At 40.5% G+C, this 25,517-nt stretch overlaps 3 protein-coding genes across 4 annotated transcripts; 2 read left to right on the top strand and 1 right to left on the bottom strand.

The window, feature by feature from the left end:
* Window positions 1–4,790: 4,790 nt before the first annotated feature.
* LOC115382054 (serine/threonine-protein kinase NIM1) lies at window positions 4,791–9,037 on the bottom strand. Its single transcript, XM_030083697.1, has 4 exons — window positions 9,016–9,037; window positions 7,133–7,426; window positions 6,337–6,605; window positions 4,791–5,573 (listed from the first exon to the last, which is right to left on the bottom strand). The coding sequence occupies exons 1-4, from the start codon at window positions 9,035–9,037 to the stop codon at window positions 4,821–4,823; spliced, it is 1,338 nt and encodes a 445-aa protein (XP_029939557.1). The 3' UTR covers window positions 4,791–4,820.
* Window positions 9,038–10,296: 1,259 nt separating this feature from the next.
* Window positions 10,297–14,193, top strand: pole4 (polymerase (DNA-directed), epsilon 4, accessory subunit). 2 transcript variants are annotated; one of them, XM_030083350.1, is made up of 4 exons: window positions 10,297–10,682; window positions 13,498–13,582; window positions 13,690–13,731; window positions 13,923–14,192. In XM_030083350.1, exons 1-4 carry the CDS (start codon window positions 10,428–10,430, stop codon window positions 13,934–13,936), a joined length of 396 nt encoding a protein of 131 aa, XP_029939210.1. In that variant the 5' UTR covers window positions 10,297–10,427; the 3' UTR covers window positions 13,937–14,192. The 2 variants fall into 2 exon arrangements, with proteins under 2 accessions (XP_029939210.1, XP_029939209.1); XM_030083349.1 differs by lacking the exon at window positions 13,498–13,582 and having other exon boundaries at window positions 10,303–10,682; window positions 13,923–14,193.
* Window positions 14,194–21,115: 6,922 nt separating this feature from the next.
* Window positions 21,116–24,909, top strand: ccl44 (chemokine (C-C motif) ligand 44). The gene is made up of 5 exons (XM_030083810.1): window positions 21,116–21,340; window positions 22,401–22,530; window positions 23,213–23,360; window positions 23,454–23,532; window positions 23,665–24,909. Exons 1-4 carry the CDS (start codon window positions 21,277–21,279, stop codon window positions 23,490–23,492), a joined length of 381 nt encoding a protein of 126 aa, XP_029939670.1. The 5' UTR covers window positions 21,116–21,276; the 3' UTR covers window positions 23,493–23,532; window positions 23,665–24,909.
* Window positions 24,910–25,517: the final 608 nt, after the last annotated feature.

The raw sequence follows: 25,517 nt of genomic DNA on the forward strand, positions 1-25,517 counted from the left end.
TAGCATGAGTCTGATCCAGAGAGTCAATAAAGCAACAACAAAACCTAGCACTCACCCATCAGTGAAGTTCATCTGAAAGACCCCACCTCAGAAGTTGAAAAACCTTCAGCTTTCTGTCAATAACGCATTAAAATCTCATTGGTTGATGATACTGCCACTCAATTCTACACAACCTAATGGCAGCACCCAGCTTTGATCCAAAGCTAGCTAGTGAAACTACACCTGCCACAGCAGAGGGGACAAAGTTACGATCCCTTTAAGGACAAAGGACATTTCAGCTCAACGATAACAATTCGTTTTCCGGATAAAGTTGCAAACTGAACAAGTAATTGACTCCAGGCACATTTCAGAATGACCTTTTAATTATGGAGAGAAAAAAAAATGGTCATGTTTGACAGGGTCCCTGACTGCACATCACTGCCCACTAAACATCTCTTTATTAATTAACAAGAATTTGAGGTCACAAGTAATCCATTGGGCCTGTGCCTCATCCCTCTTCTGTCATCCTGGAAACAAAATAAGCCTCTTTGCAGTCCAGCAGCAGTTTTGGTGGTCCTATAAGAGCTAGAAGACTATGTGGCCATCTGTCCCACCTGTGCTCAGCAAAAGTCCTCTCACCGTCCAGCCTCTGGTCTCCGGTGTCCATTACCTGTATCACGTCTAGAAATAACTATGTTGTAATTGGCACTTCATAAAAAAAGCTGAATTGAATTGAATTGAATCTTTGGTTCGATATCTCTGTGGACTTTGTCGCTGGACTTCCTGATTCAGAAGGTAGCACAGTAGTACTCATCATTGCCAACCACTTCTCTAAGATGGTCCATTTTGTTGTCCTACCTAAGTGCCCTTAGGCCAATGAGACAGCATTAAAGGCAAAAGTGAGGGTTTCCCTGGCCATGTCCATGGTTTGTCACAGTCGTTGCACCTAGGAATGGGACTGCCAGACGCTTGTCTGAGTGGACTCCCATGAAAGACTGAAGCAGATCAACATTGTTCCTCGGCCCTTCCTACAGAACCGGTCAGCAGGTGTGGTTTTCAACCTGGAATTTTCATTTTGTCTGACTGGCTGAGACTGGTTGGTCTCAAAAATTATTAAAGCCTCTTCTGTAAGCCTCAGGCTTCCGAGGTCCATGTGGGTTCACCCTGCTTTCCATGTCAGTTGTCTCAAGCCAGCATGCTCCAGCAGTCTGTTTCCACCTTTTCCAGCTCGTCCTCCAACTTACAGCTTCTCAGATCAACCAGATCTGCCATGAACATACTGGCAGTCTGCAAATTAGAGTATGATAAACAGTACCTGGTTTACTGGTAGCGTGCTCCTGAAGATTGTTCACTGGAGTTGGCAAGTAAAGGGCCTTTCTCAGAAATGAGGTGGTGACCATGACATCATGAGCCTCTTCTGGTTGATTATATGTCCAAGTGACGTCTCCTGTAGACCAGCCAGCTCTCCAGAGAGAGTTAGGGGAAATTCAAACATATTGCATATTTGTTTAAAGCAACACTTGATAACTTTTCAACCTTAATAAAACATTTTAATATCTTTTGTGATGTTACCATGACTTACAACTAGTTGAATGACCCCTCTGTCACGGCCTGAGGGCGTCAGTATTGCTTTCACTTGGACTAAGCAACTGTGAGGAGGGTGGTAGGAACCCTGCACACTAAAAAACTCCAAATGTACGGACTGCTTTACGGCATGGTCTCCAAAGGGGGAAAAGCGGTACATAAACAAAGTTACGTTTACCAAAGTTAAACGTTTATTTTCGGCATCATGATATAACATTGTTTAGCCACCATTAGATTCATTACCTCGTCGTTATCCATCCTTCAGACAGCCACTGGAAACAAATGTATGCAAGTTCAATCCGACAGCATGCGACCGGGAGCAGCACTTTACGACACCACACGCTAGTCCTCATGGGAACTGTTCAGGCAAAACACTACCACCTTTGTCCACTGGCGCTGCCAAAATCAAGGAAAACTGAAAGTTCTTTAGTGTCGCTTTAAGACTTTTTCCAATCTCCAGCAGGCCTTGGATTGGAGACATCTCTGCAACATGTACTTGATGTCTCCACCAGTTGTGGTGTGGTCTCATGAAGCGCTGTAAATCCATCAGTGACATGCTTAACATCTGGGAAACACTGTTATGTGATGGCGTGACAAGCAGGACCCAAAATGCTAGGCATCACTGTAGTTCAAAGTTAAACTCATTTTATTATTCAAACAGAAAAGTCAAGATTTCACAAACCAAAACATTCACATCTCAAAAGGAGCAAAGTCCACAACTTGCACCAAGAAGCTGCAGCAGAGGAGCAAGGCACTAAAACACAGAAGCTGCTGCATGGTAGGGTCGGGATGCAGGTGAACTGAGGTGCAGGTTCAACGAAACACAGAAACATGAATGTAGAAACACTGGGACACTGAGGTAGGAACACAGTCACACAGTAACTCAGACAGACCGACAACCAGAACACACTAGGACAGCTCTTTATATAGACAAGGCACCAGGTGATGATAATCACACACTCACGCGCACAGGTGAAGGATATTAAGGTGGAGAACACTAGGGGGAGCCAAGAAACCTGAAACAAGAGATACAGTTAGAATTCTACATAAAACACATGGGACAATACATGAACAACACACCAACCTGTTTACATGCAAGCTGAGGGTGTTTGTTAGAAGCATCTTGACAGTCTTCTTTCCATTTCCCTGTTCGATAATCAAATCTAGGACTGAAGTTTTTTTCAATAACAAAGGAGACACCCGCGCTTAGTGGTGTTGAGCAAGAGCAGAAACGCTAAATAAACAGCAAGTTGAGACTTCTTCTTCCCGGCTTTCTGTTAATGAGCCTCAATGTCTGCTCCTGCCCACACAATGTTTGTACATTCCTGTATGAACAGGCTATGGGATGAGGGTTCTAACTGTTATTACAAAACATGAAGCTTATCATTGTGCCAAAGGCTGATTAGAGACAGAACAGGTGCATGGCTGCATGCAGACACTGGCAGAATTGGCATTCAATTTTGTGAGAAAAGTGAGAGGTAAAGAACGATGAGTAGTTGATGAATAGAGCCATTTCTACACTTGAGGCAAATTCACATGAAGACAAACTGATGGGCCATTATGTAAAGAAACAAAGCTGACCCCCCTCCCAGTTTGAACAAAATAAAGTGTTTCACTCTTAGAGGAGTTACGTAAGTAATCGTGAATGCATAGATCCACATATTTCATAGCTTCCTTACATAAAATGCTTTGGAAAAGCCCAAAATCATTCCCTGTGAAGTAGCTCAAAAGTCAGTTTTATTCATGTTTCGAGCCAACAAGCAGGAAAAGAGTGAGCTGTTTTGTGTTAACAGTTAACATCCAGAGTTTTGGATTCCAATGAAAAAAAAAAGGCTTTGGTATAATTCTTTAATAACATGTTTCCTGTTTACAGAAGTAAGCCAAAGGAAGTTACAACTACATTCTGATTGATGATTCAGGCCTAGTTCAGTAGCATAATTCTAGATAGAGATACAGAGTGACTTCATGTAAAGTGTTCAACAAAGTATTCGTTCAAAATGTATTCAAACATGGGCACAGTGCTTGACATGCAGTAGGAATATACAAATATCACAATTGTGCAAAACATGTAACAGTGAGAGTACCAATTTTTTTTAAATCACAGCTACGCAACACACACTGCACTTACAAACACGTTTGTGCAATGTCTTCATCAAGTACAGGTATTTTAGGCATAATCAAAAATGAAAAATCATTTTGAAATGGCAGCAGAGTGGATTTATATTTCATCTGTGGTCTCATATTTTTGTCTCCCAGTAATTTTTTTGGACATGGTTCCCTCTATAATCTTATTCCTGTTCTGTTCAAAAATGTGCTTATGCGTTCGGATTACTTGCAGCCGCTTGGATTCACCCAGAAGACTTGTATTTTGAATAAGAGTGATTGGAAGACGCTGATAAACATTTAGTGATTGATCAAAGTTTTGCATCAGTAAGCTTACAGGTTCTAGCAATGTAATCAAAATAGCTGCAGCTAATTGCTACATAAATGGTCCTATATTAGTAGACTACGTAGTGTAGGAGCTGCAAACTGACTCATAGGAAGGGGAGACAATGATCCTATATGTACCTTGACCTTGACCCCTGTGCAGGAGTATCAGACAGCTTATAGGCATTTACAGGCGTGGGACAAAGTAAACACAGAGACAAATAATGCAGCTTTTCTTGACATCATCTTGAATCAAACAATCTTATTTTAGTCAGCATCTTTAATGACTTTTATGTTCAGTAGGCCATAGAAGTTGTTTTGTTTTGTTTTGTTGCAAGTTAAATTTGTGAAATCTCTGATCGTACTTACATGCATAAAGCCGCAAGTTGATGCTGTGAGAACACTTTGAGATAACGTCATCTATCATTAACATTGCATTAACGTTGACATTTTGGGGCTGAGTTTACTGAGAAGTTCAGTTATAGACAGTACAATAATTCATTTTTTGATCATTTAAAATGTTGGGGGGTTTTTTGCATTTCTTTCTAAACTGTTGGGCTTGAACAGCCTTTCGTCTGTTCAATGAACGTGTCTGAAATCAATTATAAATATGCTGATAAAATATGAAGATTAACACATTTGTTTCACAATGTTGTCCATATCTTTGAGAATTGTTTTGAAGAAGATCAAATACTCGAATGTGAATAGAGGTAAACAAACAACAACAAAAAAACTTTTTGTGGTACAGGTCTTTTCACATGTACATTACAGTACATATGTTATTAAGAGTCAGTGTTGCACCTGAACAGTTCCGGATCAGTTTCTTCTCACTATAGTATAGCGCAGACAGCAGAGGGGTTGTGTTTGTCAACTGATGCTGGAGACATCTTGAAAGGACTCTGGTACTCATCAGGGCGAAGCAAAGCATAACCCACAGCCTCCACTGCTCTCCTCTTCTGCACCCGATGAAGGAGGATCCGGTAAGTACCCGTCAGAGGGCTTTTAGAGTCTATGCAGGGGTTATTTCGGAAATGAACTGTCACAATACCCAGATCTGCCAGAAGACTTTTTACCTCTTCCTCCTCCAGAGACAGAGCCCTGCCCTCCTGGGCAAAATGTGCAGGACAGAGTGGCAACACTGCATATGCATGAGGGTACTTAATCCCTTTCATCCAATTGCTACTTATAATCTGAGTGAGAGAGGAGCGATCTGCAGGCACAGGACGCAGCATGCCTTTAATGACCAACTGGCATGGATCGGGAACATAAGCAGGGATGCTGTAAGCCCCCTGGAGGATACATCGCTTCAGCCTCCCCAGGTTGTCCCCATGGAAAGGTAGCGTTGCAGTCACTGTGAAGTAGAGCAAAATGCCTAAAGCCCAGATGTCTGAGCAACGACCAGAGTAGCCTTTTTCCTTAAAAAGCTCTGGAGCAGCGTAGGGTGGAGAGCCACAGAAGTTGGTGAGGAGTTCACCAGGAGTGTTCTCAGTGCTGAAGCCAAAATCACCAACTTTGATGCAGTAGCTGGTGGTGTAAAAGACGTTTTCTGCCTTCAGGTCTCTGTGGATGATGTTGTTGTCGTGCTGAAATATCACACAAGAGATGACAATTAGACAAGTCTAGCTGTCACATGGGCCTCGGTGCAAAAATGTGATGAACTCTTGAAAAATAACACTGACAAATGAGTGAGAGAACCTGTGTTGTGTGTGTGTGTGAGAGAGAGAGAGTGAGTGAGTGAGTGAGTGAGTGAGTGAGTGAGTGAGTGAGTGAGTGAGTGAGTGAGAGAGAGAGAGAGAGAGAGAGAGAGAGAGAGAGAGAGAGAGAGAGAGAGAGAGAGAGAGAGAGAGAGAGAGAGAGAGAAAGAGACTAACCTCAGGGGACAGTACAAAAACAAGTTGGCAGAAATCATTAATTTCTGAGATGGACAAATGTTTTCATTTGAAAGTATGGCTTTGGGTGAATTAACGCTAGGATAAGGAAAGGGCTTCTGTAGAATTAGGTACTGCTATGTTTAGAGTAAATCCGCAGGAAATTAATGAAAGTCATTGGAATCCTTTGAAAGAATAAAACATATCTTTCAATGCAAATAAGCATATTCAAACATAGATAAGTGTGCATGTGTGTAAACATTTATCTTTGTACTTTAACAATATTTTACGATCTGGAAGATGCCATACAATTAAAAATGGATTGGTTTAAAACTAATAAATTCATGATTTTCTAACATATATGTGAGTCTACTCTATAATTTCTGACATAGATAGGGTTTCTTAATAAATTAATTTGTTTTCCTCAGATAAACATGGCAAATGGTGTCAATGAAAGGTTATTAACAATGAAGCTCACCATGTGCTTAACAGCAGAGATGATTTGGGCAAATACCAGCTTGGTTTCCACATCATTGAGTTTCCCTCTGGTGGTGATTCGAGTGAAAAGGTCCCCTCCGCTGCCGTACTCCATCACCAGATACATCCTCCTGCTGGTCTCAATAACCTCATAGAGGCGAACTATGTTTGGATGGCTTAGCTTCTCCATACAGCTGATCTCTGAAGAGGTCAAAGGCTTGCTCTTCTTATCTGCTCGCAGTTTTTCCACAATTTTGACAGCGACTCTCTCTAAGGAAGAAGAGGAAGGGGAGGCTTAGCTGTGATTTATAGAATAAAGAGGGGCTAATGCGGATGAAGACAGAACAAAATAAATTTCAGAGGTTTGAACAAGAAAAAAAAAAGAGATGATGATACAGAAACATTTTGGCAACTGATGTAATTAGATGGTTGCTACAGCAATTTTGAGATCAGGAGAAAATGTTGATAAGACCCAGGCAGATCCAAACAAAAATAAAGAGAGGCAGCTTGCAGATGCAGACCCTAACTCTAAACAATTTCTCAAGATAATATCAACAAAGATTTGGAGAAGACATCACACATTTCCCATCAATACAAACGGTATTTGCAAACACGATGAAAATCCCCTTGAAAGTCCTTCGGGGCAGACTATGCAAGGCACAAAGGTTAAACAGAGTTTGCAGACTGGACAGAAGAGAAAGTGAGAAACTCTAGACAGAAGAAGAAGAAGAAGAAGAAGAAGAAGAAGAAGAAGAAGAAGAAGAAGAAGAATGATACAAAAAACCTCGGATCCTTACCTTTCGTTAAAGCGTGTATGCCCAACTTGACTGTAGAAAAGTTGCCCTGTCCGATCTCTCCTCGAAGTTCATAAAATCCAACCCTTCGACCAACCGTTAGCTCATTGATGATCTTCTCATTGTGGGCCATGTCATAGACGACTCTTTCAAATGGAGAGTGCCTCATTCTCTCCACCTCAGTCAGCTGCGGGATGGCAAATGTCACCAAAGGTTTGTCTGTTTTTTCCACTGTCCCGGTCTCATCCTTGGATTTTGGGCTCCTCTTCTGCTTTGGCCACAGGCGTGTTTTGATAGCTAAAGAAATGAAAAAAGGGAAGAAAGGTTTAGAAGCTCCAGGCATGGACTGAGGAAACGTCTGGACCACTTGTGTGACAAGCGGTCAAGATGTGTTACGGTATCAGTTTAGCTCTTACAAAACTATGTGGGCAGGTAAGTAGTGCGGCTGTTCAATGCACAGAACATTGGTAATGAGATTAACCTCCATGCAACTCTTTGCCTTGTATGAGACAAACTGTCTCACAGCTTACTGCCCCTATAGCCTGCTTCATACATAGGTCATATATAAATACACACACACACACACACACACACACACACACACACACACACACACACACACACACACACACAAACTGTAATCAGTGTCAGAAGATTATTTTATTTATTTGTTTATTTATTTATTTAGTTGAAAAGATGTTTGTAGTCTCGAAATCATGACTTTTAGTTTATTCATTATTTGAGTCAAAACATATAGCACTTGCATTATGCCATAAATATTTTAACATCCAAGTTTAATTTGTGTTCAGCTCTGGTGCCATGTGACAATAAGATGGTTGGAGTGATATAGAAGATGAACACATGCACAGAAGACAAAAGCAGGATATGCTGAAATTTCAGTTTTGTTTTCTTTTACCGGGGATCTTTGGGTATTGTCTTTTCATACAACAATCAGCAAATTTTTAAAAGCTGAAAATACTGTTTTATTTCCTAACAAAGCAATTTTTGAACTTACAGCGAAAGCTTGCACAGTACTTCCTTTGTTTTGTCAGGAAGCTGTTGACTGCAGAGTCAGTATTATATCAAATGCAATCAAAATAGGTGAAAAGTCAGACAGTTTATCAGAGCTTAGATCTTGTGTGGAGTCCAAAAGAGCACATATAGCCTCCTAAAGTGGCTGCACGTGAGTTAATTAGTTAGTCTTTATGATATCAGTGAACGACAATCAGATTGGAGTAATCTTAGAAATGATAAATCTTAACTGTAATAAAGCTGTGCCTTTTCCTCCGCTTGTAGGTTAAATTTAGCTGAGGTAAACTTGGCCCTCAGAATGGCCAGATTACTTCCTTCTTTGAGAGTATTAGTGGGTCACTTCTGAACACGGAAGCTATATATAGGATACTTACCAGTGGAAGTTGACTGAACAGAATGGCATATGAGGTAAGTGTGGTGTTGAAGCCCAATATAATACAGTATATACCAATATAATATAGGTAAAAAGAAAGACACAAAGATAGATAAAGACAAAAGCTACACAATTACTCATGAAATATGTATGAAAGCTTTAAAAAGATAGCAAATCAACAAAAAGATAATTAAGAATGACATATCATTAATGGATGTGGGATCAGTGTCTTTTTTTTGTATAAGCAAAGAGTTCAGATAGAAATACTGTAAAGTTATCATGCTCACAGGAGTATCAGTCTTACAGATTATTAGGAGAATAAACACCCAAAACATGTGTGACAAAAAGAGAGATAATGACAAAATAGCTTTTGATAAATTGCTCCAAAATCTGAAATCAATCACAAGACAACACATCTTTCAAACTAGTAGAAAAAAACCCACATTATATAAAAACTAGTTAGATAAAGTAACCAGTTTACCTGGGAAGTGTGGGTCCTTCATGTCTGTTGCTCAGGCTGTAACACCTGACTGTCACTGAATATGTGAATGGAACTTGAGACTGAGGAGCTCCTCACAATCCTATTAGCACAGTGTATTAGCGGAGCCTTCATTATCTTGTCTGACAGGGACTGACTCAATGGAAATGGTCCAGACACATCTTCATGGAAAAAAATAATGAGTTAAAACTGGTTGCTGTCAATATATTATATTATATTATATTATATTATATTATATTATATTATATTATATTATATTATATTATATTATATTATATGATATTATATTATATTGTATTATACTATATTATATTATATTATATTATATTATATTATATTATATTATATTATATTATATTATATTATATTGTGATGGAATGATGGAACAATACTGTAAGATTTTGATAAATGTTTGATAACATTTTACATTGACAAGGAAGTCAAATGAAAATTAATTCACTTCAGAAGCACAACATATTATCTTCTGTAAGTTGTTAACAGAGGGGTAAAAAGCCTGCTATTTGTATTAATTTGCTATGTTTATTCATCCCTTTTTGGATACACACTGCATGTACATGTTCTCAGGATGAAGGTGTCTGCGGTATCGTTGTACTGACAAGTCTCACAAGAATTTACACTTTCAGTAGAAAGTCCAGCTATGACAAATGACTGAGACAACCTGTACTGTTAAAGTTTGATGTTATGATGCACAAAGTTGTAGTGGGCACACCAAATATTGATGACTCTGTGTTGCCATTTCACTTTAAAATTTGCTTGTTTGACCATGCCTAAATACAAATAAAAAAAAAAAAAAAAACTTCTCCATGCATCCATCTACAGAGCTGAACACTAAATTAAGAATGGGGTTTTTCCTGTTAAGGCAAACTTTTACTGCTCGTTTCTACTGCCACCTAGTGGGGAAATCGTGAACAAATATATATATATATATATATATATATATATATATATATATATATATATATATATATATATATATATATATATATATACATATATATATTCTTTTTCACGTTGTCCAACATAACGTGATTCCGCGTGGATATTTTGGGAGGTATCGCGAATAGCTGTTTCGGCATATAATGACACTGCTTTTAGTTCGTCCTCGGCTTTTCCTGAATACTACACGCTGCATGGGCGGTAGTGGCTTTTGATTGACGTGCGGTTTTGGCCAATGGGAAGAGCCCAAGTCTCAGTCTGTCCAATCAGCGATGAGGATAAGTTGGCGGGGCCTGCGCTGAAAGACCGGAAGCACATGGTGGCGCGCTGCTGCTCGTGTTGTTGTTTTCTGTGACATGTAACTAGTCCGTATTCGCCCTTTTTATTTCAGTATTAGCAACTTTTATATATTCACCTGTGTAAAGAACGACCAGAGGATGGCAGCAGCATTGGCAACGCCGATTACCCCGGTGGAGCACGACCCCAGCCGGTGTGTGGGAGAGAAGGAGAGCCGCGGGGCGGCTGTGGCGGAGGACGGCAGTCCGCGGCAGAAAGGCCCCGCTGCCGCCGCAGCCGGGCACCACAGCCGCCTCTCCAAGCTCCCGCTGGCCCGCATCAAAGCTCTGATGAAGACCGACCCAGACGTGTCCCTCGCCAGCCAGGAGTCGGTGTTCATCATCGCTAAAGCCACGGTAGATACGGACGGACACTCTGGCTCCACATGCTCACACTGCGTGTTGCTCCACACGCTTTAATATGTGAACAAAACATCAAATATAGGTCATGTTCAGTCAGCCCCGAACTGTCCCAGTACATTTAAAATTTCTGTAGTCACAAACAGAGGTTGAAATGATAATTTTCACGAATTGGAATTTGACTTATTTCAGCAACCTTTGACTTAAACTGTCACTCCTGAAATTCCCTTGATAAATCTTTTATTTTAGTTTTATTTTAATTTGCGTTTCTGGGACTGCCAGCCCTAGAATATTACATTAATTTACAGTTTATATAGAACGCATGAGAAATGTAGCGTTGGCTCCCTCTCTGGAGGGCCTCTGAAGGGGCCTGTCTTCCCAGTCTGTCACCACTGATGGAGAATGTTTTTATAATGTCAAAGAATGACTGGATAGCTTTTTTTGACCACAGCAAGATCTGATGGAAAACTGCACCATGGTTGCATCAGAAAAAGAAATATGAATGAAAAGTTAAACGTTTTGATGGTCATTTCTCCTTTCACAGCATATAAGTAATTTTAACCAATTCAAATGTTAAAGGGCAACTTCGGTTTTTTGACATCTGGAACTTATTTCTAGGTGTGTGCATGCTCATATACTCACTCAGACAAACTGTGCAGCTCGGAGTCCTTCAGAAGTTATTTAGATCCAACCGATTTAGCCGCACTTAGCGGGGGCCACGGCAATGGAGCTTCAGAGCGGGACATAATCTCTGCAAAGTCACTCTTTTAGGCTATATTTCTTCATCCATCGCCAGTGTTATCATAAAGTCAGCTCGTCTACCATACAGTTTTCACTAACTTAGCCACAATTAGCTCAGATGGGAACGTCGCGGAGCTCCTCTCCCCAGCAGAGAGGCACTTTGGCTGGGCCTCGGCTGTCACGTCGCGCAGGCGTCTGACTTCCAGGACCCAGTTGGTCCGAGTTGGGGCCGAGGTGGGTAAACGGCCCGGAGCTTGCTCCACGGAGTCTCCAAGTCTCCAGGTCTCCAAGCCGGCCTGGCTGCACCACGTGCGGGGACCCGCCGCGTTCCGCCAGGATGTCTCTCCTCACCGAGGGTCTCCGGAGATCTCCAGGCCGGCCTGGGCGCACCGCGCGTAGGCTGCGGTGCAGCTGCTGGGTCTCTCCCCTCACCGGGAGGACCCGGAGGTGTCCAAGTCGTGCGCACCGTGGCCCGCGCGCAGTGTGGCCAGGAGATCTCCGGAGACCTTCGGTGAGGAGAGTTATCCAGGCGGAACACGGCGCGGTGCGGCCAGGCCGGCCTGGAGACCTCCAGAGACTCCGTGGAGCAAGCTCCGGGCCGTTTACCCACTTCGCCCCGACTCGGACCAACTGGGCCCTGGAAGTCAGACGCTCGCGCGACGTGACAGCCGAGGCCCAGCCAAAGTGCCTCTCTGCTGGGGAGAGGAGCTCCGCGACGTTCCCATCCGAGCTAATTGTGCCTAATTTAGTGAAAACTGTCAGCTCGTCAGCTGAGCTGACCCACCTGAAGACGGTAGGCGAGCTGACTTTATGATAACCCTGGCGATGGATGAAGAAATATAGACAAAATGAGCGACTTTGCAGAGATTACGTCCCGCGCTGAAGCTCCCTTGCCGTGGCCCCTGTTAAGTGCGGCTAAATCGGTTGGATCTAAATAACTTCTGAAGGACTCCGTACTGCACAATGTTTGTATGAGTGAGTATATGAGCATGCACACACCTAGAAATAAGGTCCAGATGTCAAAAAACCGAAGTTGCCCTTCAATACCAGAAATTGTGTGTATGCAGTCTTTGAAAAGTTCATAATATTTGGAACTGCTTTTTTTTATTTGTTTCTATGAAGCAATAAATTTAAAGGTTAAAGGGAAACCATGAAAAAGTTTGTGCTGCAGTTTAAAAAAAATAGCTGAACCCTGTTTTAACGTCTTTGAGATGATAGAGTTATCCAGTTTCAGTGCAACATATCCAGTACAGTATGATGCATCTTGACACCTTGTCACTTCATCACTTTATTACCTTTGCTGTGGACTTCAAAAACAAACAAAACAAAAAACACCTTCCTACTGTTTTGTTTCTAGACATTTCTTTTTTTAAGTGCTTGTGTGTTAAATTTTGCTATCGGGGCCCATTTACAAGTGTGTGTGTGTGGTGATAGTGGAGATTAGGGGTCTCAAATTTCGCGATACCACCACATCAAAAAATAATTTGAATATTCGGGTCCAGAACTAATCACCAGTGACATAATTTGTGTAATGTTTTGCTTGTAAGCGTTCTTAACCCGTCAGTGAGCAAACTTTCGTGGGGTAAGCCAGTGGTTAGTGCTTCATGAGGTGCTTGAGTTACTTTTCTGACTGGCAGACGACACGGACCGCTAAGTGGTGAACAGAACAGTTGCAAACCGTGACAGCACAGCACTCTTAATATTAGCGGCCAAATTTGACTTTTGAGCTTCAGGTGAGGAGAGGAGAAGTTGGTGCCACGAGAAGGAACATTGTGAGTCCAGCTGTGGTTCTGAGTCAAGGGAAATTATGTTGGAAAAAGAGAAGGTCCTACGGAAACACTTCCTCAGAGTTGTGCCGGACCGAGTCTCTGTCGGTCTCGAGGGTTTGGTTTAATCCCCTGTCTTTGGACTAATATTCCACCAAACACCAAGTTTTTCACATGTGCAGTGTATTTTTTGACAAAGTCAGAGCAGAATAGTAGTATATGATCTATAACAACCCCCAAATAGGCCCCAGCCTGCTCCAGACTAAATTTTTGTGTTTTTTGTTTTTCCTCTTTCTGTTTTCCAGGAATTGTTTGTTGAGATGATTGCCAAAGATGCTCTAGTGTACGCCCAGCAAGGGAAGAGGAAAACATTGCAACGAAGAGACTTAGGCAAGTGCTATGAATATCTTTTTAATGCTGTATATTGAAATGCAGAGTGTTTACTGTTGTTTGATCCTATGAACTGACTGGCATTACTTGTTTCTTTAACTTGACAGATAATGCAATCGAGGCCATCGATGAGTTCGCTTTTCTTGAAGGTAAGTCGTGTCCAAAGACGATAAAAGGAAAAAGTCAACGTCGAAGATGTCATCAGTGACTAAATTTCAGATTATTACAACCCATGTTTGGAGAATAGCAATGAGTGAATTAAAACTTTGTTAAATCCAATAGCTTTGATGGCTACATGTTCCACAGGGACCTTTTGTACTAATGATTTGTTTCTTGCCAGGCACACTGGATTAAAGACTGCTTCAACAGACCAATCGCAACATTGAATACCTGCCTCTATTCAGAACAGTTCTTCATTATAGGATTTCAAGACACTGTGGGAAACCGTCCATTACTTTTCCTAGACAAACTCACAAATCGGATGGTTTAATCCCTTTTATACTTTTGTTAAAGCTTTTAAGATTTTTCAGGCCCAGTTGTAACAACACAGATGATGTACAAATGTTTGTAAATATTTGTGAAATGCTACTGTAAAATCAAATAAATGTATCTTTAAAGAAATAAATCCTGTCAGAATTAAATCCTTTTTTTCTCAGTTTTCCAGCCCTGAATTGCAGACAGATTCAATATGTTCTATTATTTGATGTCAAGAGTGCAAAACAGGTTGAGTCCTAAATGATATTTTAAAAAACAAACATTTAAATTGATTACTTCATTAAGACGATATTTAACAAACTGCCTTTTAACATTTTGAGATTGTGTCCTCACCCCATCTAGTGACTGTTTTCCTTGTGGGGAGCACCTCCCCAGCAGTGGCAGTGTACCCAGTCTGTTGATGGTGTACAGGTAAATGCGTCAGCTCACCTTCAGCCTTTGAGTAAACAATCTGGTGTGAGAACCAAACGGACATAGTCAGATTTTTTCTTTTTTTTTTTTCTGAGGTACGGAAAAGAATACAGATTAAACAAACCTTTTGAGATCGTAATGTTCCATGAGCAGATGAGACGTTTCCGTTAGATGACTTTCTCCCATATTAATCACCATTAAGAACTCTCCATAATTTGGTTTTGCGAGTTGTCTTTCCTCCTCCCTATCTTATTTACCCCTTTCTTTAGGTTGTTGGCTTTGGTGATGGTTCCACCAGGTAAGGTTAACCCTGGAAAAGTCACCAGTAATTCACAGGACAAACGGGCCATTTCAGTTTTCACACCTACCATCTGGAATAATCAATATCAGTGCGTGTTTTTGTATTGTTTAACTAAGGAAGCCAAAGTACCTGGACAAAACCCACAGATGAATGTGGGAAAACATGCAGACTCTACACAAGAAAGACCCATAACCACACTTGAGCCATGAATCATATAGAGGGTAGAACGCAGCTCTTAACATAATCTTACCACAGCTCGAGGTGATGAATCTATGAAGATTAATTTAACCTATTCATACAAATGTCAATTGTGCCCAAAATCTGCTGAGTACTTATTCCTGTGTGAAACCTGCAGACAAGATGTCTTTAAAAACCAACTCTCGTGCTTTGTTTGCATCGCAGGTAAACAATTTAAAATGATGCGGGTGAGAGCGCTGTCCAAGGTGCTGAATTTTTGACGTGGGAGCTGTCCATGGTACCGACCTTGTGACACGTTTGAAATATTTTTTTTTTTCTTATGCTTGAAAATAACAACAAAGCTCAACTAGAGAACCTTTCTTGCATGCATTCACTTTTAACTGTGAGGAAGAAATATCACGACTGCTTCATGCTGTTATTTTGGCCTTGTGTGAGGGGAGATGAAGCTCTTACACTACATCAAATTAGTATTATTTGTATGAACTTTGGAATAACGAGCTGTCACATTTATCTCATGCACACATTTTTTTTGTATTCTTTACTATTGCAATGTATCACATTTGCATCCCCTGAAATGCACAAACCTGTAAGTTCTTTATTGATTTATTCAAAAACTTCAGTTCTGGGTGACAATTCAATGAATCGTCAATTTATGATGAAAAGGCTGTCAGACAGGTGTTCGTTTGGACGAAAATCTCATCATTCGTCATTACCGAGCGATGTGACTTCCTAAATTTAAAATAATATAGAAGTGTCTTTGTCAATATTACTTTTTAACAGAAGCAAAGCACAAAAAATGGTACTGTCATTGTTTGCACTGATTTGGTGAAAGTGAAAAATGCATTTAGGTAGTTAATATTGCCAAGAAGAAAAATGACCGCAGCACAGTTTTCCATTATGAATCTGCTTAGTCTCACTCTGTGTTACAAGCCAGTGGTTCTTCCAGTGAGTATCTACTGGTTTTCACCTTGAAGACAAAAGAAATTACCGTCCACTACTTTAAGTATAGTTTCTGACTTTATCACCTTGTTATTTTTATCGTCTCATTAGTGCTAGAAGTGAATCTAAAGATTGTCACTAGCATCCGTCTTAACACTCAACTTAGTTCATACAGTTTGTTTTTCGGTTTTTTTGTTTTACATGCACACAAGTACAATTGGCAGCCTGTACTAAAACACTGAAGTTCACATTTTTGGCTCAACATGACACGGAGAAAATAACACAGAGCTTCAAGTTTGCATTAGGAATGTATCTGAATCTCTGTAGACCTGAGATGTGTGTTGTTCTTTCAGCCAGCATTTGTTGAACACATCCAAAGTGTCCAGTTTCTCACTCGAGACTCTGGCAAGACCCCTTGAGTTTTTGTAGTGGGGATTTCAAAAATAAATGCCTGCGTGTATTTAAGCCTATTTTCTAGGTTTAGTGTTTCAGGGGGTAATGAAACAGAGCTGTGAGAAGTACAGATGTTTGGTTCCAGAGGAGCACCAGTCAACTCCCTGCTGAGGAATGCTTGACTGGCACAGGGGAACACGCAGTACTCCTTTCTAATAAAATGTAATCACATGCTGAAGGATTGGACATCATTTTATTTCCACAGTCAATAAAGACATTCCATTAAGGAAATCTCATGTGAAAGGAAAATGCAGAGCTTTCCCCCGTCCAGAACATGAACCGTGTGACTGCTTGAATGTGTTGGCCAAAAAAAAAAAAGCAAGTAGAAAGCTTTGATCTGGGAGCTCTGCTTGTTAAAAGTGGACATAAGAATTGACTTTATCTCTTGTATGTCTGAGTTTTTTTTCTTCAGCAAGAACAAAATTCATACATGTCACCAAACAAGCAATACTAAAACAACACCTGTATGCATGAAGTACTAGTCTGTACATATTTATATGCAGTTATTTGTGCGCACAAGCACATACTGCAAACAGGATGTAAAAAAATAAAAACACTGAATTAAATTATAAACTAAGCAAAAGTAAGATTGGCAGACAGCTTAAAAATTACGATTATTCCAGTGGCTGTGTGCAGTTTATCAGACACACAGAGATTGCTTCCCTTGCTCATGATATTTTTAAACAACAGAGACTATTTGGAGGCCTGTGACTTCTACTGAATATCTTTGCTTTGCAATAGAGCATGTCAGAGCTAGGGGGGGCTGTTGATGTGGAACCAAAGGTTTGAGAAAGGAGATTTCCAATTTGAAGGAATGACCACAACTGCTGTTGATTGACTCCAAACTGTTGTGCTAGCTCTGTAAATGATTTTAACGTACCTCCATCATCTAGATCTCCTGGCACAAGAAAACCTTTCGCCACCCACTTCTTCCACAGGAATGGCTCTTTTGCGATGTTTAGACTAAACCAAACACTTGTAGTAGACAGTTTCAAGTGAAGAGTCTGCTTCAGCTTGATTGAAATTCTTTTCCAGATCCATTACATACTTGTTAGAACAGAGTGGGTTTAGGCCTCTTTGAAAAAGGTTGATGGGAGGAAGGGGATCAGTGATACCAGGGAGGGGCACGTTCCGCAGGAAACCATCACTGAACAATATTCAAAAGGCACAAGAATATAACTGGTCGGCAGGTTTTTGTACTTTTGATACATTAAGCCTGTTTCTCACCATTCCAGAGGAGTCTGTTAAAAAGCTGATCCAGTTTGCTGAATACTGCATCTTTCAACTATCAGAGTGAATATTAAAGAAGTGACTTGATGTGCAGAAAGCTTTTGATCCTTTATCCGATATATTCATTCAACTTTAATTTAATTCTGTTGGAGTGAAAGGTGAAAAAAGTAGGGAATCCACAAGGTGTCTGAGGATGAAAGAAAATGTGAAACAGTTCTGCCAAAACATTTTCAGTTGATCGAAAGTATCCTTTTTGTTTATTACTGTAGCAATTTTATCCAACGCTGGCTAACTAACCTAATATTGGAGGTGGAAAATTAATCAACCAAATGTGTTATCATATTATATTTGATTTCACTATTGCGAATTTCAACTAAGCTTAACTGCCTGATCAATGGACTGAATACCAGAAAACCAGGTTTCTGGATTTCTGAACAGAGCTTTCTCTCAGCTTTCACGAGTCTCTTCTCTCGATTACCTTCAAAGATTGTTTGAAGTATATTCCTCCTACATTTTATTCTTCAGAAGCCTCAGCGTGATTGATATTATTTGGTCAGCCTTGCCAGTCTTTCCTTTTAAATTTCTCACATGTTTGTGGATCTGCACACCTTGACAGGAGATATTTTAATCACTGAAAAGATATGCACAAAAATTATCTGGCTCACCAGCAGACCTGTAGTCATGCGGAAGGTATGTTTTTGCAGCTGAGATTCCAACCTGACTTCTTGGGTCAAATTCTTGAACAGCCAACACACACACACACACACGCACGCACGCACGCACGCACACACACTCACATCTTAATACTTCCATCTTTGTGGGGCTTGATCGTCAACATAACACATTCCTTAGCCCATTACCCCACTTTAACCATCGCAAACAGAATTCTAAATTCTTGAACCTAAATTGTAAAGCCATACATTAACCCTTGAACACCTGTAGATACCTAAAGTTCAGACCCAAAAAGTCTGTGTGATCCCAGCTGTTGCACCTCAGCAAGAGAATGATATGAGACACAGTGTATGTGATGCACACTTTTCACTGAATGAAGACTTTTTCCACAAAGTGTTTCAGAAACCAGTGGATAATTTGTATGATGTTAGATCTGTAGTACCAGATTAACTTAGACAGTTCCATATTGATCTATGCCTTCAAAGTATGTCTGCTGTACTTCCCATGTTCGTGTCCAAAGCAACATTTGTCTTCTTGAGAGGTGACTCATGCTTGCAGCATACTGGTCATTGCTTTGTTTTTGTTCTTTGTCCAAAGCACCGTTTGTCCAAATCATTTAAACTAATGACGTGCGAGGAGTTCTTTAAAGCTTAATTTATGCAGCGATGAAGAGAGAGTTATGTTTTTCTTTCATTATACTGGCAGAATTTCTCAGTGGATCCACCCTGGCAGTTTCACTGACAGTTACTGAAGTTGTGTAATAAGAACCAGAACAAGACAGCTGTCTGTGATGTATCATACATTCCCATGTCGAAGCTGTTTAGAAATCTCTCAGTTCCATCTGCTGATAAGTGCTCAAATAATTTAAAAAACAAGCATAGTATTTAACTAGAAGTATTTTTCATTTCTATAATCCTCTAACTTTAAAAGCCACCCTTTGATGTTAATGCAGCAGAAAGAATTTACAGCTTGTTCTTCTCATCAGACTCACTTTGTCAAAATAAAAACCTGCTTTTTTTCCCCCCTCGTACGCTACCTATGTCCTGCATAACATGAAGGTCTTGGATCTGGGTCAGGCCTTTCTGTGTGTACCTGTTATTTCCAGGTAACCCCAGTTTCCTCTCACAGTCCAAAAACATGTGTTACATAATTGGTGACCCTCAATTTGCCGCTAGGTAACAATGGTTTTCTGTCTCCGTTTACCCTGTGATAAACTAGAACCTGGCGACCCTCAACAGGATAAAGCTTTAGAGAAGCTGGTGGATGGATGGATATTTCTCAGTCCCTTCGTCATGGAGAACAGCCTGATAACAAATTTATGTCAAATGGGACTGTATTAGCAGAAATAAAGTCTTTCCAGTACTTAGTAACACTGATTTGTAAAACTACACCAACAAATCCAAAAAATACTTTGTCTGACATTAGACAGTGACTTATCCCACAAGTAAAAGAGTTAATCTGATCAACCATTTCTAAACATCTGATAATGAGTTGGTCCTGCTGCACCAGTGAACAAATGTGGTGTCCTAAGAACGGTGTCCTGCACTGTGACCTCTGACTCTTTGCCCATCATCAGCTGGGATTTTTAGATGAAATGGTGCAGAAGATGGAAGACAGGTTTTGTGTCAATCTTTCAGGATGCACAGCATGAACCTGAGCAACAATGTATTTGTGTGGATCGGTGTGTAGAATCTGAAAAATGAAATATTCAAAGACAAAAGAAGTAAAGTAGAAGTAAAATGTTTGAAATTGCTGCCAGGGCTTCAAGTTCATAATGTAAAAGTGAGATTTGATCAAAAAGGGCCAAACAAAAGAATGTAGGATTATTATTGTTGTTACTGTTGTTTTGTTTATTTGCTTTTAGATATCTGGATATTTAATACTGTACATTATAATGCACTTTGAAAAAGCCCCCATGAAAACTTTATATATCAGTAAGACTGTGTTTATAATTATTCTAACAAGGGTGTGTGTAGAAAGTGAACCGAAACATGCAAGCAACCAAACCCTATGGAGCACCACTTGAAAATGAGCAATAAGAGAAAGCAGGTGATGATAAAGACATATTAAGCATAAAGTAAGCAATGCTTATTCCCACTGTATACCAACTTTTGGGAAATTGAAATGAAATAAATGACAACATCTCAAAATACATGTAAAAAAAAAAAAAATCCATTGCATTATGATAAATTAAAAGCTGACACCAAAATGATGAATAATCGATAAGATATTTAGTTTTTTCAGAGATTTTTTTTTTTTTTTTTAATCCATGTAGATTTGAAATCGCATGTCTATTTTTCTGTTGAAATTTCTTATGTATTCTTGCACGGTAACATTTAGAGTTGCAAGAGCAGTTCATCGTTGTTTCTGGATGTGTTCAACATTTCGTTGGAAATTCCACACAAAAAACTAGTGATCCAGTCAGACAGACTTGTTGTTCAAAAATGTTTCCAGTTACATGAAGTAACTGTAAACTAAGGTCAATCGAACATCATCTTTAATATTCAGAAATGCTACATAATTTACAAGTTAAATAACAGGACTGATATGGGAAATTAGCAAGAACAGGGCACAGTCATTACATCTAAATTTCACCTCTTTGATCTGTTTCAGTCTTGAAAGGAAAAATGTGCTAAAAAAGAAAAGAGAAGAAATGGTATGAAGGAGGAATTTAAAGCCCCAAATGAGACAAATGAGGCTTGGCATCCTGAGCGAGGAGAAAAGAAAGGAGAAAAGAGTGAGAGGTGAGATGAATGTGGAAGAAACAGAGAATGAGGGAGGGACTTTAGTTGAGCGTGAGAATGACTGAAAATGGATCAACAGAGGGTGGGAGGGAAGGACGGTAAGACAGAATAAGAGAGGTAGTGGAAGTGAGTAAGAGATGGGCAGGGAGGTATAAAGAGAGGGAGGGAGTAATATAAGAGAGGCAGCCATAGAGGAGAGGTGACAGAGTAGATTATCCTTCTCTCTTGTCCTCCTGTCTGCCATCGTCATCATGTTCATGCTGCAGATGTTGACTGTTATTTCTCTGACTATTATCTTCTTGGCATCTGTGGAAGGTAGGACACCACCATACTTTGCATGTGCACGCATGCCTGTGTGTGTGTTGTTGTTGTTGCATAGCTTACATGCACCCTGCAGGTGGACAGTGTATCACACAGAGAGCGATGGCGAAGACAGAAAAGGAATGAAGAGGGACAGAGGGATAGCAGCAGCAGCAGCAGCAGGGAGGGAAGCGTGGATGTAAACAGAGGGGCAGGAGACAGGAGGGCGAGCATCTGAAATCACACAGAAAGCAACTGTGTCAGGGCTCAGCCTGTGTGATGGTGTGGTCTCGCCTGCGCTCTGAAATGTGGTGACAGTGCTGGAAGTCCATTGATTTGCCTGAGGACTGACTCAAAATCATCTGTGGCACAACAAAGCAGCACTGTCCTATTTAATGGCTCCTATAGCTCCTGCTGCCTCCCCTCACACTTTAATTCATTTTCAGGCTTGCAACAACCATGGAAAGCCCTGCAAACAAACACACACTGCTCCTCTCGTTCTCTTACTTTCTGTCATTCTGCTGGAATGGGAGTGTGTTTTTCAGCACAATGGGATGCCATTGTATTTCCTCTTGACATTTGTGTGTGTGTGTGTGTGTGTGTGTGTGTGTGTGTGTGTGTGTGTGTGTGTGTGTGTGTGTGTGTGTAGCTGTCACTGTGTGTGAACACTCTGGAGGAATGATCATTTTCTCTGTCCACAAAAGCTGCCAAAGCTTTTGGCTCCAGGCATGGCAAAAATTATAACATTAGCTTTAGCAATGTTAAAAGATCATCGTCGCAGAAGTTAAAACAGAAATTCTGCAGCTTAATATATTTTAAGCCATGATGTCTGTGCGTGCACCTTGAAACTTTTTGTCGCTAACATGTTGGAAAATCTCTTCTCACTTTAGAAAGATTTTCACTCTGACCTGACTTTCAAAACTAAAGCTGAGATATCTACAGAGGTATCATGTTAGTTAAGTTAAGACAGAATGATGAACTCAGTTTTGCCCAAGAAAACTTCAGCATCATTTTCAGTCAGTTTTCTTTGTTCGGCTAGCTGATTTTCCTCTTGTTTGTCTCTTCTCCCGTCCAGCCAAAGGCGTGCAGATGCAACGGGATGTCCAGTGCTGCATGTTGTACTCCCAGGGCAAGGTGCGCACCAAAGACGTGTTGCGGTTTGAGGTGCAGACAGAGGGGCCCGACTGCAGTATACAAGCCATCATGCAAGTATTTCAACAATCCGCTCCTGGAGCTAAAGAGCACACAGCAATCTGCAGGCATGGAAAATATGCCTCTCTTTAGAGGAGGGCAGAGACGGGCTGAGAGGCATTGTCATCTTTCCAGGTCATGTTGTTATGGCAGGGCTTCGAGCTGTAATTGCCAAGGAAGTAAGAAAGGAAATATGTGGGAATAACAAGCATCTGAAATACCTTCCAAGCCAGCTGAGCCCTGCCTCAGCCACTCAGTCAGAACAGCAGGGTTTAGTTAAGTAAACTGCGCTCTGATATCTATTGTTTCCAGCAGGTCAAAGAAACCTGATGAAGCTGCGGAATGAAGAGCTTGTTCTCTCACATGGTCACGTTTGCAAAAACATGGAGGTTTTTTTTGGAGGCGTAACCCAGCGGTGTAAATGTTTATGTTAGTCATCTCTATTTTAGGTATCACTGATTCCCTTTTGAATCTTTATTTCTCTTTTCAAAACTTTTCAATCTTGGATTATCTACAGCCTTACAAGGTGTGACAGACAGCTTTCTAATTTGTGCTTTTTGTACGCTGTAGCCTCACGTTTTGGCTTCCTTTCAAGAGTTACACATGTGAAAGAAGAACAGAATGGGACACTCTTCAGAGCTTTCATATTGCCCTCCTGTGCTGAATCAAAATAATGATTTTCTGCTCTTTTTCTAGTCTTTACACAAAGAAGGCAGTGAAATGTGCGGACCCCAAAGACCGAAAGGTGAAGAGGTTGTTGCGGAAGCTTCTCCAGAGACAGAGAACTAAGGCTCACCGAACCATGTGGCTCCTCCCTCATGACAACTTACCCGTCATGTCAGAGGTTAGACACAGACGATCTGACGGCTTATTTGCGCAACACTAAGAAGAAGACCACAGGTGATATGATTAACGTTCCTCTTCTTGTGGTTGCCAGGACAAGAAAGACAACTGGGCAGTTCTCAATGTGGAGTGACCAAGTCCCGTCGGAAATGGATGATAACTTGTAGTCATAAGTAAGGCCCTATTGAATTTGCAGCTTCCTGCACGCGTTTAGCCAATTGTAACTGATAAAACATCATTTAAATGTATAAGTCTTATCTACAATTTGTGAACTCCATTTGTTTTCTCTCTTTTTTTCTCAACAGGCCAAGTAACGTTTCAGCAGCTCGTCTTCTTTACACAGCCAAGCTCGCTGACTCGCCAGTCATTTTGTGTCTTTATCCACACCATTCGTCTCCCTGGGCCACACCTGGGTAGCAATACGTATTTAAATGGCTTTAGATATTTAAACATGAGCAGTGCTTGAGATATTTCCAACATGTGGCTGGAACAGTTTCAACTGAGGAGTGTAACTTGTAAGATAAGTTGCATTGATTTTTTTTTTTTTTTTAATGGCTTGTACTGTTATTTGCCAGAGTCTGCCTGAAAGAGTGTTCCTCTTCGACAGCATAACTACTCGTGGCTGAAGTAAAATCATCGAACCAGTCGTAATGAAACGAGCAGTGATGTTAATGTTGTATATCAGCAGGATACCCTATGCTTTTTTTGTGACTTGTATACCTTAAATCTGTAACGACACTTCACACAGTTAAGTAGATGGGCTTTTGTCACAGAACGGTGGGAAACATAACTCCAATATCATTTTGCACCTCGATTTCCAGGTTTGGTTTCAGCTGCAACAGGATTAAAAATCCATATTCAGGTTGTATTTGATAGTTTCTCATATCAAATTAGGATCTGGAAAAAAAAATCGATTGTGCATCCAGTCTTATCTGCTCCATACAGAACAAACTGTCTTGATATTTTGTCCGGTTTGTAAATTAACTGTTTTTAAATTCTGTGCAATACTTGAGTCAGTCTTTAAAAATAGGTACTGACAAAAAAAAAAAAATTCAAGTCTCAATATATATTTTGCATTTATCGTTTCATTAATTAATAGTCTGACATTAATCTATGCCAAAGTCTTCATGATTGAATTCATTATATGGCCAGGCTGTTAAAACATAGAGGGCTCAACTGTGTGTGTAACACACACACACACACACACACACACACACACACACACACACACACACACACACACATTGTATTGTAGAAGAATGCACTGTATGTTAACACAGTATCTCAAGTGAGCTATTTTATAAATTAATCAAATGTAATAACTGGAACTGCTATGGTGTCTTTTTCTTGTGTGTATTTGTCTCATTTATTCCCATGGAGCTATTGGTGGAATCTACATAGCTCCACATTGATTCATAAAACAGTAAAATATTTTATTATCTTAGCTATAATGTTAGATGACGGATGTTTTGTGAATGTGTTTGTCCTGGCCTTGAACCTCCTCTTGATGTTCTTAACAATGTTGTAGTATGATTGTTGAAATACACGCTCACAAACAAATAATTTCTTTTACTTTCTTCATAAATTATTCCTGTACTTTTACTGCATTTTGATATTACCACATACTGCTCATTCTGAGCAGACGGTGTAAGGTGTAACGCTCCAGTTGAACTTATGGTATAAACTTGTCTTTGTTACTTTACCCCCTTGTTACAGTGTTATGCTGAACTGACATAAGATATCTGGTGCCACTATCTTTTCTGGCTGGCTGAGTTCATGAGATGGTGAGTCACGCTGGGGTCAGTGCACACTAAGAACCTGTTTACACCTGGCATTAACATGCATTTCAGATGATCAGGTCACATGTGGTGAGGCCTGTTTTCACTTGTCCCTGTCATGTGTTTCACATTAACTACTTGAGTTTGAATTGTACCTCTACTCCACCGTCCTGGAAAGCATTCGCAATGCATGACTGTTCGCTCTACAAAACCTGTGTGGGCAGATGTGTCCCAGCCCATCTTGGGAGGTGATGTGAGTGAAACTGCTTTGACGCCTGTTTATGTTTGTCTCGCCACCTGTGATCTGTTCACCCAAATACATGTTAATGCCGCATGTGGATGAATGGAACCTAAGCTGTGCTGCAAATGTCCTCAAGTAG

The sequence above is a fragment of the Salarias fasciatus genome, chromosome 23 (genome assembly GCF_902148845.1).
Source record: "Salarias fasciatus chromosome 23, fSalaFa1.1, whole genome shotgun sequence".
Taxonomy (NCBI): Eukaryota; Metazoa; Chordata; class Actinopteri; order Blenniiformes; family Blenniidae; genus Salarias; species Salarias fasciatus.